Source organism: Dermacentor andersoni, chromosome 3, assembly GCF_023375885.2.
Source record: "Dermacentor andersoni chromosome 3, qqDerAnde1_hic_scaffold, whole genome shotgun sequence".
In the NCBI taxonomy this organism is placed as follows: domain Eukaryota; kingdom Metazoa; phylum Arthropoda; class Arachnida; order Ixodida; family Ixodidae; genus Dermacentor; species Dermacentor andersoni.
Window position 1 is genome coordinate 141,580,718 of NC_092816.1, and position 16,245 is coordinate 141,596,962.

General features: G+C 42.8%; 1 protein-coding gene across 2 annotated transcripts; it reads left to right on the forward strand.

Moving 5' to 3' along the window:
• Positions 1-2,557: 2,557 nt before the first annotated feature.
• LOC140216436 (uncharacterized) lies at positions 2,558-9,332 on the forward strand. 2 transcript variants are annotated; one of them, XM_072286785.1, is made up of 4 exons: positions 2,558-2,703; positions 3,670-3,738; positions 4,793-4,873; positions 7,175-9,332. In XM_072286785.1, exons 1-4 carry the CDS (start codon positions 2,655-2,657, stop codon positions 7,285-7,287), a joined length of 312 nt encoding a protein of 103 aa, XP_072142886.1. In that variant the 5' UTR covers positions 2,558-2,654; the 3' UTR covers positions 7,288-9,332. The 2 variants fall into 2 exon arrangements, 1 of the variants encoding a protein (XP_072142886.1); XR_011893104.1 differs by lacking the exons at positions 2,558-2,703; positions 4,793-4,873 and having other exon boundaries at positions 2,717-3,738.
• The last annotated feature ends 6,913 nt before the right edge of the window (positions 9,333-16,245 follow it).

The window sequence follows — 16,245 nt, forward strand, 5'->3', positions numbered from 1 at the left end:
ATGGCAATGTATCATACATGCACGCTGAGCAAAGAACACATCGTTTTGCTTCTAAGAGAACAGGCCGCCGCAGTTCAAAGGAACGCGTAGCGAGCGCTCTACTTTTTCACTCGGAGTGGCTCCACCGCGCGCGCGCGCGCTCACAATCGCGGAACAACACAGCACCGGAGAAAAAAGATCCGTCCAGCGAGCAAAGGCCAGCCGAGGGAGATCGTGTGTCAGCCATCTCGCGCCGCCACGAAAACACGACAGTCGTTCGTCATGCCTTGGATATAACAACAAATCCTCCACGGTAAGTGAATTCTAACTTAGGTGCACATTCTCCGTATATACCATGCTATCGCCAGGAAGTCGTCGCTGCGCTTAGCCGACGCGATTGACAAAGGACTAGGCGTACGCGCTGTCTCTCCATGTCAATCGAAAAAGCCAGTCGTCGCGATAACTGCATGTGATTTTATCACTTTGCCGTTGTCCGTAAGAGCTTTAAAAATCGCAAACGCTGCCAGAACTATGGTATGTTCAATAAGACGCCAGGCGAGAGGACGCTTAAAATGGTTAGTTCACCAGCCCGTGATTGCGAGCCTATGCGGAGCGTGATTAGCGTGCGTTTTGTGTGTTTGAATTTATTCAGTTTGGCAGTCTACTGTGTACGGAACGCTGTTGAACTAAGGAATCACATAACAGAAGGCGCCATTTTGCTGGCAGCATGCTTTTTTTTTTTTATAAATAAACCGCGCGCTTGACGGTGTCTCGCGCAGGGGGAATCTGCGACCACTGAAGTTACGTGCAGCACCAGTGCTAGTTAGAAACTTTGCCGCAGGCATTCAGCTGCATGCTGCAAGAGGTCAGTTGGGCGCGTTATCTTGAACTTACTGAAAACGCATGAGAAATCCATGTTTTATGCTGAAAAAAGTATAAACCCCATATAAGCGATCTTGCGCGCGGCAGCTACAAGCGACGCGACGGAGATGGCTGTCGCGTTCGCTCGTCGCCTACAAGTCGTACTCCGTGCGAGCGACGATTTTGAGCGACGCCTCCCCGGTGTTGCCGGCATGAGGGCTGCAGTCACGCGTGACGCGTGCTTTAGTAATTTACGTTGATGTATTTTACTATAAAAAGTAGCATAAAATATTTCCGGTGGTCTTGCAGTACGTTCTTATCCTTGCACGTATAAAAATTGAATCATTTGCTCGTTCCGCGCGACAATCGGTAGTATTTGAGCGATGTATGTACATCCAGTTCCGGCTTCGCGCTATAGGCTAGTCGCTCATAGCACTTCTGGGCGACGAGCGACGATTTCTAGATTTCCAGAACCGAGCCATCTGTTCAAGCGACGGCCCGTTTTGTCGCTCGAAGCCGTCGCTCGTCGCCGTCGCGCACTAAATCGCTCTCACAGTGTTTATCCCTAAGACCGAACTGTTTTTGCTCATGTTTTAATGGTGTGATTATAGGTCTGGTTTTGTCTCCTGTTGCGGTTTTCGTGCACGGTGCGAAACTGAAAGGATGCTTATGTCTACGAACTCGGTGAATTGTCGAGCAGCTTGTTACGCATCGGCATCGAATATAACGGCTGCTGTGTGGAATTACAATTGCAGGGGCGCTTTGCATACGCTTATTGTTTTGGACATGCCTGTGCATTTGCTAATATGAGTTGGCGTGTCAGAGTTATGTCATATGAACAGCTAAATCAGCCTTCCTCTGGGGGTTACAAGCGTAATGTGTGCATTTTGCTATAGCATGGCAGATCAAGATGTGTTTATCGCTTGAATATTGTTAGTAGAGAAATAAAATATCAAAATAAAATGTTGCTTTAATTCCGTGTTACCAGTCTGTCGTACACAGAACAATAGGTTGGTGTAATAAACTAATAACTGCGGTTTAACTGCAACTTTTACATGCCTACAAGAATGTAAAATGCTAGATTTCAAACTGCAGCAGTAGTCGGGTCTGTCAAAAATGAACTCCACTGCGCACCTCATGCATGAAAATAAGTTCATGCCTTTTAGTAAGCTTAGATGCAGGCTGCAGTGAACTTGTTAGTATTGAAATGTGGGTAAGCTTGCCATAACAAGGCTTGTTGCCCTTTTTTATAGGCACATCCATATATCCATTGAGCTGAAGGACAATATTTTCATCCCTACTGAGCATCATGTTTGCAGCTATAATCCTCAAATTCCGGCTTCAGCAGTGGCACAACCAGGAATGGTGCGGGGGGGGGGGACACTGGGCACGTGCTTAGGATGTGTCACAAGTGGTGTTTGCGATACACCAGACTCATGACAGACCTATGACGTCTGAAAATGACCAATATTCTATTCATTAGCAGGAGTATTCTAACATTCATGAAAAACAAGGATGAACTGTGGTTTATTTGTTTTTTTGCTTAAATCTAAAAATTGAAGTTAGTTTAGCAGTTGACTGTTGCAGTCATTTGGATGTTTTGCATGCATTTCACTGGGAAGACTAAGAGCTAAGACTTTTTTATTGCCATGGCCTTGACTGTCTTGATGTTGTTTTGCACCATGCCCTTGTGTTGACTTTTGCATACGATATTTTTCGGGCACCCGCTTTATATAACGCAAGAAGGCAGCTGCAAGGACACGAGGATGTGAAAGAGCCAGTGCAGCGCGACTTCACGTAGTGCAGAGGAGCCAATGCCAAAAAATCAAAATACATTGGCATGTTATTTGGACAAGAAAACTAGTATGTGGGTATATTGGGTGTACCATTTGACCAAATGTCAACAAAATCAAGATACAGTATGTTACACGAAGATGAAAATTCTCACGTGCTCCAGGCAGTCATCTTAACATGGTATATTTATGTAATGTCTCTGATTGGAAAGTCAAATCAAGTATGCTCTCTGGAGACAAACACATAGCAGCAAGTGTCATTGAAAAGTTAAAAATGTGTTTTAAGAAAGCTGATTAGTTCTGAGAAGTGACTGCTTTTTGTCTTGCCTCTCAACAGATATATCCATGTGATAAAAAAATAGTGGTACAATGAAATTGCATATTTGCTTAGCGACATGATACATACTTGCAATGAGCACGGTGCCTGTGTTTACTATAAAAAGCAACAGCCCATGCTTGGTTAGGTTAGGCCCACTACAACATGCAGGCATGGGTGATTGGCGCTTTTTTTATTTCTGTGTCGTGAGGTTTATTGACGTGCGTATAGGTGCAGTGGCACGCAGTATGGCTAGTACAAAAAAGGGGGGGGGGTGCAGATATATGTAGCTCACTGTACACGACACAGGGCAAAGGAAATCCGTGTTCAGCAACTATGTTAAATGCCATGTACGTAAATTTTACAACGCTACTCGTTCGAAGCGCGCACAGGTGCATATTGAAGAAAAGTTTCCAGGGTAGATAATTTAGTTCGTAATTTACACTAATTTTGCTCTAACCACGAGACATAATAATTTGAATATACTGCACGGAAAAACCTAGAGCGAATTAAATTGTGTGTCAGCTTCGTGTGTATACATATAGTCTTTCCTATGCATTAGGTTTTTTGCGTAATGCATTAACAGTTGACAGCCTATCTTATGATGTGTACTCTGTTTACATTACAGTTGTTTATTAGTTTACTCGTTTGTTTTGCGACTGATGAAATGCCGGCATATATATATTTTCAACATTTGACATAACCCTGTATGCCTTGCAGGGACAACCCAGCACGTGCATTTCTCAGCACCCAGTCAACTGCCAAAAGTGACTCAAACACAGGCCACCAGTAAGTGGACATCAGTTGCAATTTCACATTATGCAGTTGGCGGCTGCCTTGTACGGAGGCTTTTTTTTTTAATGAGATGGTGATGTCGTTCTAATGTACATTTTGACCACAAAGGTGCGATCATGTCTCACAGAGGCATATATGGTTGCTATTCTCTGCGAGGGACGTGTTCTCGTGTTCGTGAAGCATTTGTGTTTGGCAGTATTGTCGCCCAATGAGTCGGATATAAACACTAACTCACCACTGCCGGCAAGTAGTTGCGAGAAACGAATTATGACGCTGTAAATTATTTCATTAATTCGAAGGAAAGCTTTGCAGCAGGAAAAAAGGTTGCTATTCCAGGTAAACATGTCTTTTTCTCGCAGGTTATTTAGCCAAACTGTGGATGCATGAAATTCGTGACTTATGAATAGATTTTAATTTATTCTTTAGTAATGCTTCTAAAAGAGACTAGAAATAGCATGTGACTACCTCTGCAATCAGCAGACCATACATTTACAGTCATAAGCGGCAGTTCCATGCAGCCTCGCACTTTATATAACCTTTCCTTTCAGCAACATTGGAACTGGTGGCTGCGTTTTCAGAAGGAGAAGTGCACTTGACACTGTATATGTATGTGTGAATTCGGTTTTCTTTGTATGTGTCGGCTCACTGACAAACAGTGCAAAAATCTGTTGTACCATGAGCCTGACGACGCCTTCTGCTGCTAGAAATGCGGCACTTCGTATTTTATAGTACTGCATGACATTTAAATCAAAGCTACCACATAAAATGATCAAGAAAACTAACCGCTGTTATAGCTGTTTTCCTCAAAGAACGCTTGTCCTTTATGGGCTGTGGTAATCTGAGCTCTCCACCGATGTTTCAGTAGTATTATCCCTTAGTGAGTGAGAGATTGGGGGCAATTAATCGTGTTAGTGTTTAAGTGGTGTCCTAATTATTTGCATTTGTTCCAACAAAGTTGTCTAGATTACTTTATTGTGCAGTGTAAAGCTTATGAAACCATCAGCAACTACTGAGTTGCTAACACGCATATGGATTTGTCACTATACAGGTGGAACTCGGCTGTACCACTGCAGTGCTGCGGAAATTGCCTTCACCAGCGGCTTTGCAACAGCTGTTTCGCAGCATGTCGGTATGTGTTAATTTATAATTATATTGGGATGGGCTAGTATTATGGACCACTGCTACTCTGTATTGTGACAGATCCATATGATAAGGGATGTAATGGGCACAGCGAAAACCTTTGAATTTTTTACTATGGTACATAAACAGGCTCTCCTTTTCGTCACTGGAGCAGGAGAGAAGGGCATGCAGGCACTCCTGAATGTACATATATTTCAAAATATGAGAGAGACACACACACACACAAACTAAAGGCAGGGACGTTCCATCTTTCATCTTGAATTGAATTGTGCAGCGCAAAAATACAACACAGACCACAGAGAAGCACACATGTTAACAGGTTTGATACACACGTTAGTTCAACAGATTTGACACTTCAAGTGTGCTATTTTACACAAGGGGGAAGGGAAAGGGGAGAAAATCTGAAAAAAAAAGTGGAGTGGAAAAAAAGGAATCGTGCCAAAAAGCATGAGAAGCATCGCGCAGCCAGGATCACCAGCAGGACATCTAAAAAGCACTCTGATAAAATTACATACAGGACAACCTTACGTATAGTTTGTTTCAATCAACTCAGATCACATGCAGCCATTACTGCTATCAAGTTGTTTCCTTATGTGATATGAGGGAATGATGTGGGCCCAAAAAACTGTTTAGAGCTGAAGGATTATGTTCCATTCTAGCCTCATTGCCTGCTTTTTTATCATATTGTTATCAGCTGCTTATGTTAGGGACAAAAAGTAAGAGTACGAACTGTTTCCCGATTCGCCATTCCACACAACATGTCTTTGTGACTATATGTACATGCAGATGATCCATAGTTGAAAAATATTCAGTACAGTAGAATCTCATTACAAGATGCACTTGGTTGTAAGAGACATCTGAAAATGGTTTGGTTGGTTTTCCGATGTTTGCCACGTTAACAATACTGTATACAAGAGACACCTTTGTTACTAAGGATGACTTTTTAAGTATTCACTACTTCGAAGGGACACAACCCAGACACATTCACTTTGTGCACCTTGTGTGCTCCGAAGGGCGTAAAGATCACGCAATCCTTACACAAGTCAATCGCGCATGTCTCTTTTAGCATGAACCAGAAAAGGAGGGCAACGAGGACAGTGCTGGGCAGAAAGTGTCGGCAGTTGAAGCTGACGAGCGCCTAAGAGCACCTCAAAGGTACTGCGAGCAACAAGGCTTGCAAAGTGAAGTGTTTAAATTCCAGAAGTTGGGAAGGAAGCTAACACAATCTACAGTCACTAAAAAGCTGTGAATGTCTTCTTTAAAGGGCCCCTAAACCACCAAGGTTGAAATTTAGTTGCAGTGTTGCAGTTCTACACAATAAGGCAATGAACAGGTAGCCACGAGAATTTTTCGAAACGGTGCAGTAATAGTGGAGCTACGTGTGTTTGATTATCGAAAAGTAGTCCCCACTCATTTCACTCTTTCATCTGGTACACGCCCTAAGGAGAGTATCGTCTTTTCCTTGCCTAGTACACCTCCAAATGTTACGGGACAGGCCAACACCAACGAGCTCTGTTGCTGCCGCGCTGGCCCGTCGTCCTGCGAGGGGTGGCGCTAATACAAGGGAACTGTATGGTGACTCGTGTTGAAGAGCCTCATAGGGAGACCCTTCTGTTGGCGTTTGTTCTTTGCCCCCATTGGCTGCCCACAATGGCATCGCGCGCAACGCGACGAGGAAGAAGGAGTGTGTGTATTTGCTTGCAGGCCTTGCCGGCAGTCGTACACTTTCGTTCGACCAATCGACAGCACCGGAAACTGGTGACATTATCAGAGACAGCCTGGTGACGTCAGGACAAACTGGGGGGTGCAGGATAGATCCAGAGAGGCGCACGGGGTCATAGTCTTCATATTGTGGTGCTCCGGCAGTGCTACGCACTCTGGCATTTGGCTTCGTCGATCGTGACGGCATTCTGATTTCGATACGCGTGTTTACTTGAAATGTTCAAAAAATGTCGAGAAGTGGTTTAGGGGCCCTTTAAGCCACCCTGAGCATTTATTCCTTCAGATGTATCAAAACATACTTTAGTGATGATGCATAATAAAGTGATCTAGTCTGGCTCCTCAGTGTCTCAAAATTTTTGGTTTCGAGAGACATGTTTCCCGTACCTCTTGAATATCTTCTGATGAGGCTTTACTGTAATATACACAAACAATTGTGTAGCTCCTCCTGCAAGTATTATTCATTAAGCCCGGTCACTTATGTGCAAAGCTTGTGGTTAAGTCTTGATGTCCGTACTTTTTAGAGCTATGTTTATTAATTCATGCTGTTCTTATTGGTTCTTCGATGCAGGAGACAATGCCTACGAAATTATTGGCCCTGATCATGAGAGCCCTCAAGGGGCAAACAACATCTCTGTTGCAGAAGTGAGCCCGATACCACTTGGAAGTTACCATGACAGATGACACGGCAGCAATAGATACAGAGACTGCCATGTCTACTGCAGCTGCAACAGTGTACGAGGCAAGCAGCAGCGCGTCAGCATCAGCAGCAGTGTCAGAAGGAACCACACCAGGCCTGGTAGAGCAACATGTGTGCTATCACTGACTTTTTTTGTAGTGGATACAACTCATTTGCTCAACATACAAAAGCTTTTCACCACGACTGTGAGCCAGTGTTATTGTGCAGCAAGTGCAAGACTAAGTTAGGTGTTATAACACAGTACAAGCATCACTTTAATGTATGCAAATGCAAACATATTACAGTTGTTGCCTCCCCAGCCAGCCCACATAGTGACAACAATGTGGAACACATGGTGGGACACACCTCTCCCCCATTACAAGATAGTAGAGACTGTCAGTGTTGTTGCTAGATTGACTGGTCTTTGTAGGCAAATAGAAGGACAACACAGGTGTCATAAGATTGTTGTTGATGTTGTTGTTGAAGAGGTAAAAAAGAAGTTTGATGCAGCTGAAGTGCCAACTGATATTGAGCAAATCAAAAGCAACCACCTGAGAAAGCAACACTATAGAAATTTGGGTATCTATGTGCCGCCAACTCTGGTAAGAATGGCATAGGACAGAAGTGTGATGAAAATCACACAGACACTGCTGTTGCATCACTGGCCACAGTGAGCAGCGACTTGTAGGGCAAGAGAGTCAACTGAAACTAACATTATGATATAGTGTCATGCTCCCATGTGACCACTTTTCAAGTTATTTTGCAAGATACAGCTCAACCTCCTGAAACGAGACTGCAACTTGTCTGTAAAAAAGCTTTCACAAAAAATTATTCATAACACTATTAACATAGCAGTATCTTTTTTTTTTGTGTCGGTTCGAGGTTCCCGGCTGTCCATTAATGCAAAAATTGAGGAAAAAAAGAACATATGTCGTACTTACACCTTTTTAACAAGTACGAGGGGGACAGAACTTTTCTAGTCATGCATCTTCATCATACTATCAAGTTTTTAAATGCCTTTTATAATTATTATTACCAGTTATATCTGAGTGCATTGTATGCATGTAGCAGGTGTAAAATCAGGTCAGTTGGATCAGATGCCTTGTCTGCAAGCGAGCCCTATATTCAAGAAATTTGAATTAAAATAGTTACGTTAGAGACGCAGTCTTTCAGCACTTTATTGCCTGTGATTTAAGCATTGCTCAATACTTTTTTGGGTGGCAATTTCAACCGGCACAGCACTGTGCTTTGCCACAGTCACATTTGTCTTCAAAGCGGTGTTTACCATTTGTGTTGATCTGTTTGTGTATGCATAGAGCAAGTTTTTAATTTATATTTTTCTGCATTCTTGTGCTTGCATTAAGCTTGTATAAGGCAGTTACAAAATGTGCGTCACTATAACGAACTGTTCTGTTGAGCTTACACTTGCAAATAATCGTGTTCAGATGGCCGCACTTCTATGCGGGTGCACCGCTAGCTTTGTGTATGTTCTCATGTTTGTATAAAGCTTATATAAGCTAGTTAGAAAATGTATGTCACTAAGCATTGTGATATTCTTTAAAGAACTGCTTGGTTGGTTTTACACTTGTGAATTAGTATTGAGGCGGTGGTATTCCCATGTATGCCCACTGCTAGCTTTCTGTGTCCTCACGTGTTTGTATTAAGTTTCTACAAGGGAGTTACAGCATGTACGTCACTAAGCGCTGTGATATTTTTTAAAGAACTGCTTTGTTGGTTTTACACCTGTGAGTAATAGTACTCGGGTGGCACTAGTCATGTGTAGGTACACAGGGACCATTTGTATACATTATGCTCATGTAAAGCAGTTACAAAGTGTATGTCACTAATTACTGTGATATTTGTTGAATTGCTGTGATGGTTTTACACATGTGAATAATAGTGGTCAGGACACAGTACTTGCGGTGTATAGTTGAATTTATACACTGCCAAGACATGGGCTGTATACGTACCAAAAGAAATGTATGTCATTATATTGTTGTGATTATTACTGTTTGGATTTTATTAAACTGTAATAAAATTGTTTCTTGTATCTATTGAGGTATGGCAATTTGTCATGCAACCAGACTGAGGATCTTAACTTGTGCATACAAATAAACAGCTAATTTAAGAGTATACTGCTCATATTCTGCTAAACAGGTTTAACAAATCTTGTACTACAATGCTGGAAAAATGACAGAGCTGACTCGGATGTACAGAAAAAGTTCTGCACTGGCTGAAGGACTGCCCCACACTGGAGTTCGTAATGTTGCATTTATTGGAGTAGAACAGAAAGTGCACTTCTATTAAAAATGCGACAGTCGGTGCAGAAACATAAGGGAGACGAGCGGATGTGGCACATTTTTTTCAGGGCCCTCCATGCCTACTACTGCATTTCTAGTCTTCCTGTTCTCTGCGTTCCCTGTTCAGCCAAGGTTTTTACTCCATGACAATTGTTCTACTGGGTTCGTAGCAATATTGAAGAAAAAAATTCAATGGTTTTCAAGGACTTTCGAGGCCCCGACACAGTAACTTCAAGGACCTCGTGCAATGTGTGTAGTAGTTTGGACAGGCAATAACTTGTTCAAGAACACCGTTAACTTTAATGCAAACAAAAGAAAAGAAAACAAATCGCATTTCAGTGATTTCAAACATTTGAAAGACTGCTAATTTGCCTTTCACCGCCCACCACTAAACGCACACAAGGAAGCATTTCGAGAAAGCGCTCAAAGTTTTTCTGCAATAGCACAATTAACTACTTGGACCTTCAACGTTTGCAGTTTTTGAGTACTGTTTGGTTTGACAGTGTATGTGATGTCATCTGTTGCCTCAGCTTTTTTCACCATTAAATAAGCAATAGTCATTTCTAATTTCTTTTTATTGTGTCTGTCGCTCTCAATTTTCTCTTCACGGCTTCTCTTCGAATGCCTCAACTGTTGAGCTTCCTGCTTCTGCTCCTCCAAGCACATTTGTCGCCGGTTCCATGTGCATAAAACTGGTATCTGCAACTCCTTTGTAATTTCAACTTTAAGGATGTCGCTTTCCTTCTATTACCTCCAGAGACAATTTTCTGTGACATGCGAAAGAGTGTCACAGAAGGGAAAAAAAGCGCTTGGCAATGTCTGCTAAGTCTAGCCAAGTGTACAAGTTTAAGGACTTTCCAGTACTTCTAAAAATTCAAGGGTTTTCAATGCCTTGAAAATGGCATTTTAGAAATAAAGGATTTTCAAGGATCGCTACAAACCCTGGATTCGAGCACCTAAATAATTTTACAAGCTTATTTTGGCATGGAGTTAGGAAATTCATGCTTTCTAGCTAACGCTGCACTATCTCTGCACAGTGAAGCCACGAGAGCGCAACTATTTTGGAGTAAAGAAAAATACTGAAAGCTTTTAATACCACTCTTCTTTTTTTCTATGGAGCTTCGTATTGCCTAGTTAAGTTTACGAATGTGCCTGGTTTTGGCGGGCGTTTCTTCGACATTTTCTGGAAGAAGCAGATGTCTAGCCCCGTATTCAGAAATGTATCTTAATACAAAGCTCATGCTTGACTTGATATAAACGACGCCTGGTGCGAACGTCCCCCAAGACGCTCACTGCCTTTCTTTTGGTGCGTTCACGACTTGCGTCGTTTAGATCAAGTCAAGCATGGGCTTCAAGTTATAATGCATTTCTGCATATGGGGGTAAGCGTGCACAATTCTGGGCAGCGCACTGTGCCATTGACACTGAGAGAAAACGGGGAAAACAGAGTTAACCAGTTATGCTCCTAAACTTTCGCGTACCTGTGGTGTGCGTGTATCGTGGAAGAAGAAACAGCGCAAACACAAGGACAAAAAAAAGCATCAACCACACCAGCGCTTCGTGGTGTGGCATGTTTTTGCGTTGTCCTTGTGTTGCGCTGTTTCTTCTAAAATGCTCAACCAACTAGCCGGCAAGTCCATCCTGTGCATATATAAATTGAACACACGCATGAGTGTAGATGGTCTTCGAAGCTTTTAGAACGAGCACTGCCACAGGATACGAGCAGTGCACGCGTAACAAGTGGACACATTAGTCATTTAAACATGCGTGCCAATGCATTTGACGCGGCTATCGGCATAAGCAGTCTCCAAATGCTGGAATGCATGCGCTTCAAAACGCTAACGATCCGCTGCTAATGCAGGACAACAGCTCACAGCGGACTGAACCAAACTCTAAACTAATGCACTTGAAAAGAACGCCTACACGGCAGCGTGAGGCACGTCGAAATGCCTGGTACTGGCGTCGCAGTTGCTCACCAGTATACGCGCGAATTAAATTCACATACGTGGATGGTTGGCGCAATACTTTGTATCCGCGTATTTTGGAGAACATGGACTGGAGAAGCACTCGATCATGAGCTGAACGGCACATTTGTTATTTTCCTGCGGTGACGACAAGCCGTGAATAGTTCTCACGTTGTCGTCTACGTTGTCTTCCTTCGTTAGTCGTAGCAAGGAATGGAAATGATGCAAACGCACACGTATTCCAGTACACAACAGCACAGCACACTGCAGAGAAACCCCACCCACCACAGCCGATTCATCAAATACGTTCGGTATATATATAACCTCTAAAAGAACACTGCTGGGCGTGGCGGCGCTGTGGTGTAATGGTCATGATGTGTGTTTTCAATTGTACAAATGCGAGTGTACGCGGGTTCGAATTCACATGATGTATAGAGCATTGTGATTCTTGATAAGTATGTGATTCCCTTGACAATTGTATACTAATTAGATTGTGTGACTTCTGATTGTGAAATTTGCGTAGATATTTGCAGATTAAGTGTTAATTCGCTTTTTTTTTTCTCTTCAGTGGCGTTCGTGACGCATACGCATAGGCCGCTTCAGAGCAGTCACGCCTCACGGTAGGCAGCAAATAGCCACGAAAAAATGACTTTAAAATCCTGCATAACTTTGCTCACGCCTATTCTGAAGGCCGCTTGGAATCGGGCCAGTGTCTCTGAGGAGCCGCCTAGGGAACAGTATATCAGCGGCCCTAATTTGATCAGATTTCCTGCCTGCATGCGTGACCGGGACTTGGCTAAGAGGGTATTGGGAAGAGTACTAGCACTCTGTTCTGAAGGAGTACAAGCACTCTGTTTGGGGGAGTAGAAGTACTCGGTCTGGCGGTGTACTATTAACCCTGCGGGGAGAGTATTAGCACTCTGCGGAAGAGTACTAGCACTCCCTGTGAGAAGAGTATTATCACTCTGCGGAAGAGTACTAGCAATCCCTTGCGGTGGAGTAACAAAACTCTGTCAGGAGGAGTTGACCTGCTCTCTCTCAAAGAGGGTCGATCTACTCTCGAAAAGAGAGTGAAATATGGGACAAGCAGCTACTCCCTCAAAGAGAGTGCCCGGCACTCCCTTAGTTTTTAGAGTGTAGTGGTAAGACAAGTGCAGTTTTTAGGCACTTTGGAATTTCGTCATCTTCCAAAAACCCATTCAGAATATGCAAGATAATATATGACAGCGCATTGAATTTCCTTTTGACGGTGTGTAAAGATATTCCATCATATTCAGTGGGCTTGTTAGGACAGAAACTGTAAACAATTTCTTCCAGATCACCCTTCAAAATTCTCCGAAGGAAAGCTGACGCAGATATAGATTGTCCTAACGACCGAGTGTTTGTGAATAGAGAGACAGCTCTTTCGGACGCTTTAACAGAGTGCCTGTTGAAAGCATCAGACACTTCTGCGTGAGGTTGCTGAAGAGCAACGAAAACTGACCGTTTACTGGAATTCACTCCTCTCAGACGATGTAGCAAAGAACAAGTTTTGCTTACATTACTTGAAGATGGTTGGAATGTATAAAAAAAGTAACAGCGTTTAGCGCCACGCAGAAGAGCAGCAACTCTATTTCTTGCAGACTTGTATTCTAAGCGCAGTGCTTGGTTTCTGGGATTTCTTTTGCAGCGTTTCCACAAAGTGTCTCGATACGAAATGGAAGCAAAAATTTCCGCGTTCATCCAGCAGTGACCCTTTCTTATCGGCCTAGCTATAAACCATGTGCCACGTAATTCAAAAATTTTCAGGTAAGTGCAATATATTTCATACACTTTGCACGACGAATCTTCTTCGGTTAAGGATGCCCAGTCAAACGAACCGATAAGCTTATCAAACTTGAATTGGTTAACAATAGGGACAAGGCATTTGCGCTTCCCAGATGCAGTTTCGACTGACGGCCTTCCATACGCGTCCGGTAATGCAAGACGGCATGCTACAATATAGTGGCCCGCCAACCGTTGTACAATACTACATTACCTAAATAAACCGCTGGGAGCTCTGACCGATATGTGATCTAAACAGGATTGCACTAGGCTATTATTAACTAATTCCGCTCTAGTAGGAGCTCAAATTGTACATTCCAGACCATGAACGGACAACGTAGAGAAATAATCACAAACAGGCACTTTTCCAGGGCATAAAATATTGATATTCAAGTCTCCGATCCAGCAGAATTCGTCCACTGAGCTCCACTGCCGCAGAGCTTCCTCAAGCTCTACAAGAAACTGTGAAAGGCTGCATAATGGTGGACGATAAATCGATAAGATATGAACCGATAATTACCTCTTACAAACTTTGACCATCATAGATTCGGCATGTACAAAAGTTGTATCAACAGAAGAAACTTCACAGTTGTGGTTTACATAGAGAGCAATACTTCCGCCATGACGCCCGCTTCGTGTGACAAGATGTCCGGAAAAGCCCTGCAAGGTAAACGTATGAAGACAAGCCTGGGAAACATTGATTTCTGTTAACCCAAAAATGTTTACAAAGTTAGCTGCCGATTAAGCGAGAAATTTACATTTGTCCCAGTATTTACACAGACTTCGAATATTAATGCTCACAACGGTAAAATCTTTATCAGAACTGCGCGGAAATTCCGTTTTAAATGAACTGAATTCCGGTAGTTCACTGAAAGAAAAAGGCATGTTGGCTAAGCAATGTTTTCCAGGTCTGCTTGCTTACCAATTCGAACAAGAGACGCTGTTTCATTCTTTTTCACGAAGATGTCGCCTCCTTTCGTCCAACAAAACCGATAATCCTCCCCCTTACCTTCATTCTGGCCTTCCAGAAGAGATCGCAGTTAACTTTGGTAAAGTTACCGTTAAAGTAGATCTTTGGAAATGATGCACCTTCACGTAGTTTCTTCAGCTTTCCCCGCACTTCAAACCATTTTTCCTTCAAAATTGTAGAGTTAAAGCGCACCAGGACCACAGGTGTACCACCGATTTCAAGTTTTAAGGGATGTACGTCTGCAATATCGTCAGACGAAAGCCCCGACAGGTCCAGATTTGCTGTCATTTGCGTGATTGCTTGCGTTGGGCTTTCATTACTTTTCTTTGGCAAACCGTGGATCGCAAGATTCTTTAGTCTGCTGTACTGAGCACTTTCATTTTTGTTTTCTTCAAGCTTTTGTATTACTGCTGCTATAGTTAACCCCGTTGTTTTCAGAGCTTCCAGTTCAGCGCAATCAGACATTTGACGTTCCTGAATATCCTGTTGTTGTTTCAAAACAGAATCGTACTTCTCGGACAAAAACGACACCGATGCTTCGAGTTCCTTAACTGATTTCGATACAGCCGTGAGCTCTTCCTGCAGCAATAGGAGAGAATCAACCTTCTTGTGCAGAATCGGCAAACACTGAAAATTTTTCTGATTTCTCTTAGCTCATCCAACAGTGAAGACTCATAATAATAATAATAATAATAATAATAATAATAATAATAATAATAATAATAATAATAATAATAATAATAATAATAATAATAATTATTATAATAATAGTTGCCATCTTACAAACTTCGTACATCAGAAGGCAGGCCCGTCAAAGTCAAACAAGTGGCGTGCGTGACTTGGCCCGGCACGTCGAGAAACAAAATAAGAAAAAAATTATAATGATCATGACGACGACGGTGACGACGATGACGATGATGATGATGTGTGAAGTTCGGCGGAGTGTCTGAACCAAACATAATCGCCTTGTTCTTGTTAGGTCAGAACAGTCGCCTTTGAATTTCGTTTGTTTCATGCTTTCTCCACCGGACAGACTCATAGCGCTCGTTGAAGTTTGAACTACCTTGTTCTCTTGCATCATGGTCTTGGAAGAGTGCATAGCTTGTCACAGTGCGTTAGCCGATGATGGTCGTCTAATGTTATTCGTTGATTGTAAACATGGGTATCACTTGGATCAACCCTGCTCAGGCATAGCACCTAGTACTTTTGCGTCGAAGAGTCAAACTAAGCGAGAAACTTGGGTCTGCAGAACACGTAGAGCAGGCAGGAAGCAGCGTCACCTATCGCAGATGGAGTGCAGCCAGACGGGGAACGGCAGTTCTGTTGAGCTATACTTGGCGTCTGAGGTCAAAGAAATAAAAGAGAATATTGCTTTTTTTCTTAATTTTACATGCAAAAGTGGATTCCCTGCTTCTGCTGAAGACTGACTTTGCAAAGCTTTCCATGAGTGTTAAGGAACTAGAGGAGTCAGTTTCTTTTGTGTCGAAGCAGTACGATTTAGTAATGGATAACATAAACGCTAACAAAGAGCGCGAGAAGACCCAGGATGAAGAAATTGTTCACTTGGATGAAGTAGTCAAGGCCCAAGTGGTTCAAGTTGGGCTTTTGGAGGATGTACAAAATGAGAACAAACAGTATAATAGGAAGGCTAACTTGGAAATTGAAGACATACCACTGGATCCAAAAAAAAACTTAAGGCATGTTTTATCAGAGGTAGCCATCAAACTAGAGCTATCTAGCTTTTCATCTACTGACATAGAGGCGGTGCATCGCGTGCCTAATAAACGCAAATAGGTACCGACGGTCGTTATATGGTTCACTTCTATAGCAGCGAAAGGAGCTTGATTTGAAGCACGAGGAAAACTGCGACGACGACACCAGAACGCTTCTCTACCCAAGTTGTTTTTTAATGATAACTTGAGACAGG

Bases quoted from the DNA above. Each gene is read 5' to 3' on its own strand.
- LOC140216436 (XM_072286785.1), top strand. From the start codon at position 2,655: ATGCCAAAAAATCAAAATACATTGGCATGTTATTTGGACAAGAAAACT. The intron at 3,739-4,792 runs GTAAGTGGACAT...GTCACTATACAG, and splicing joins GACTCAAACACAGGCCACCA to GTGGAACTCGGCTGTACCAC. The intron at 4,874-7,174 runs GTATGTGTTAAT...TCTTCGATGCAG, and splicing joins AGCTGTTTCGCAGCATGTCG to GAGACAATGCCTACGAAATT.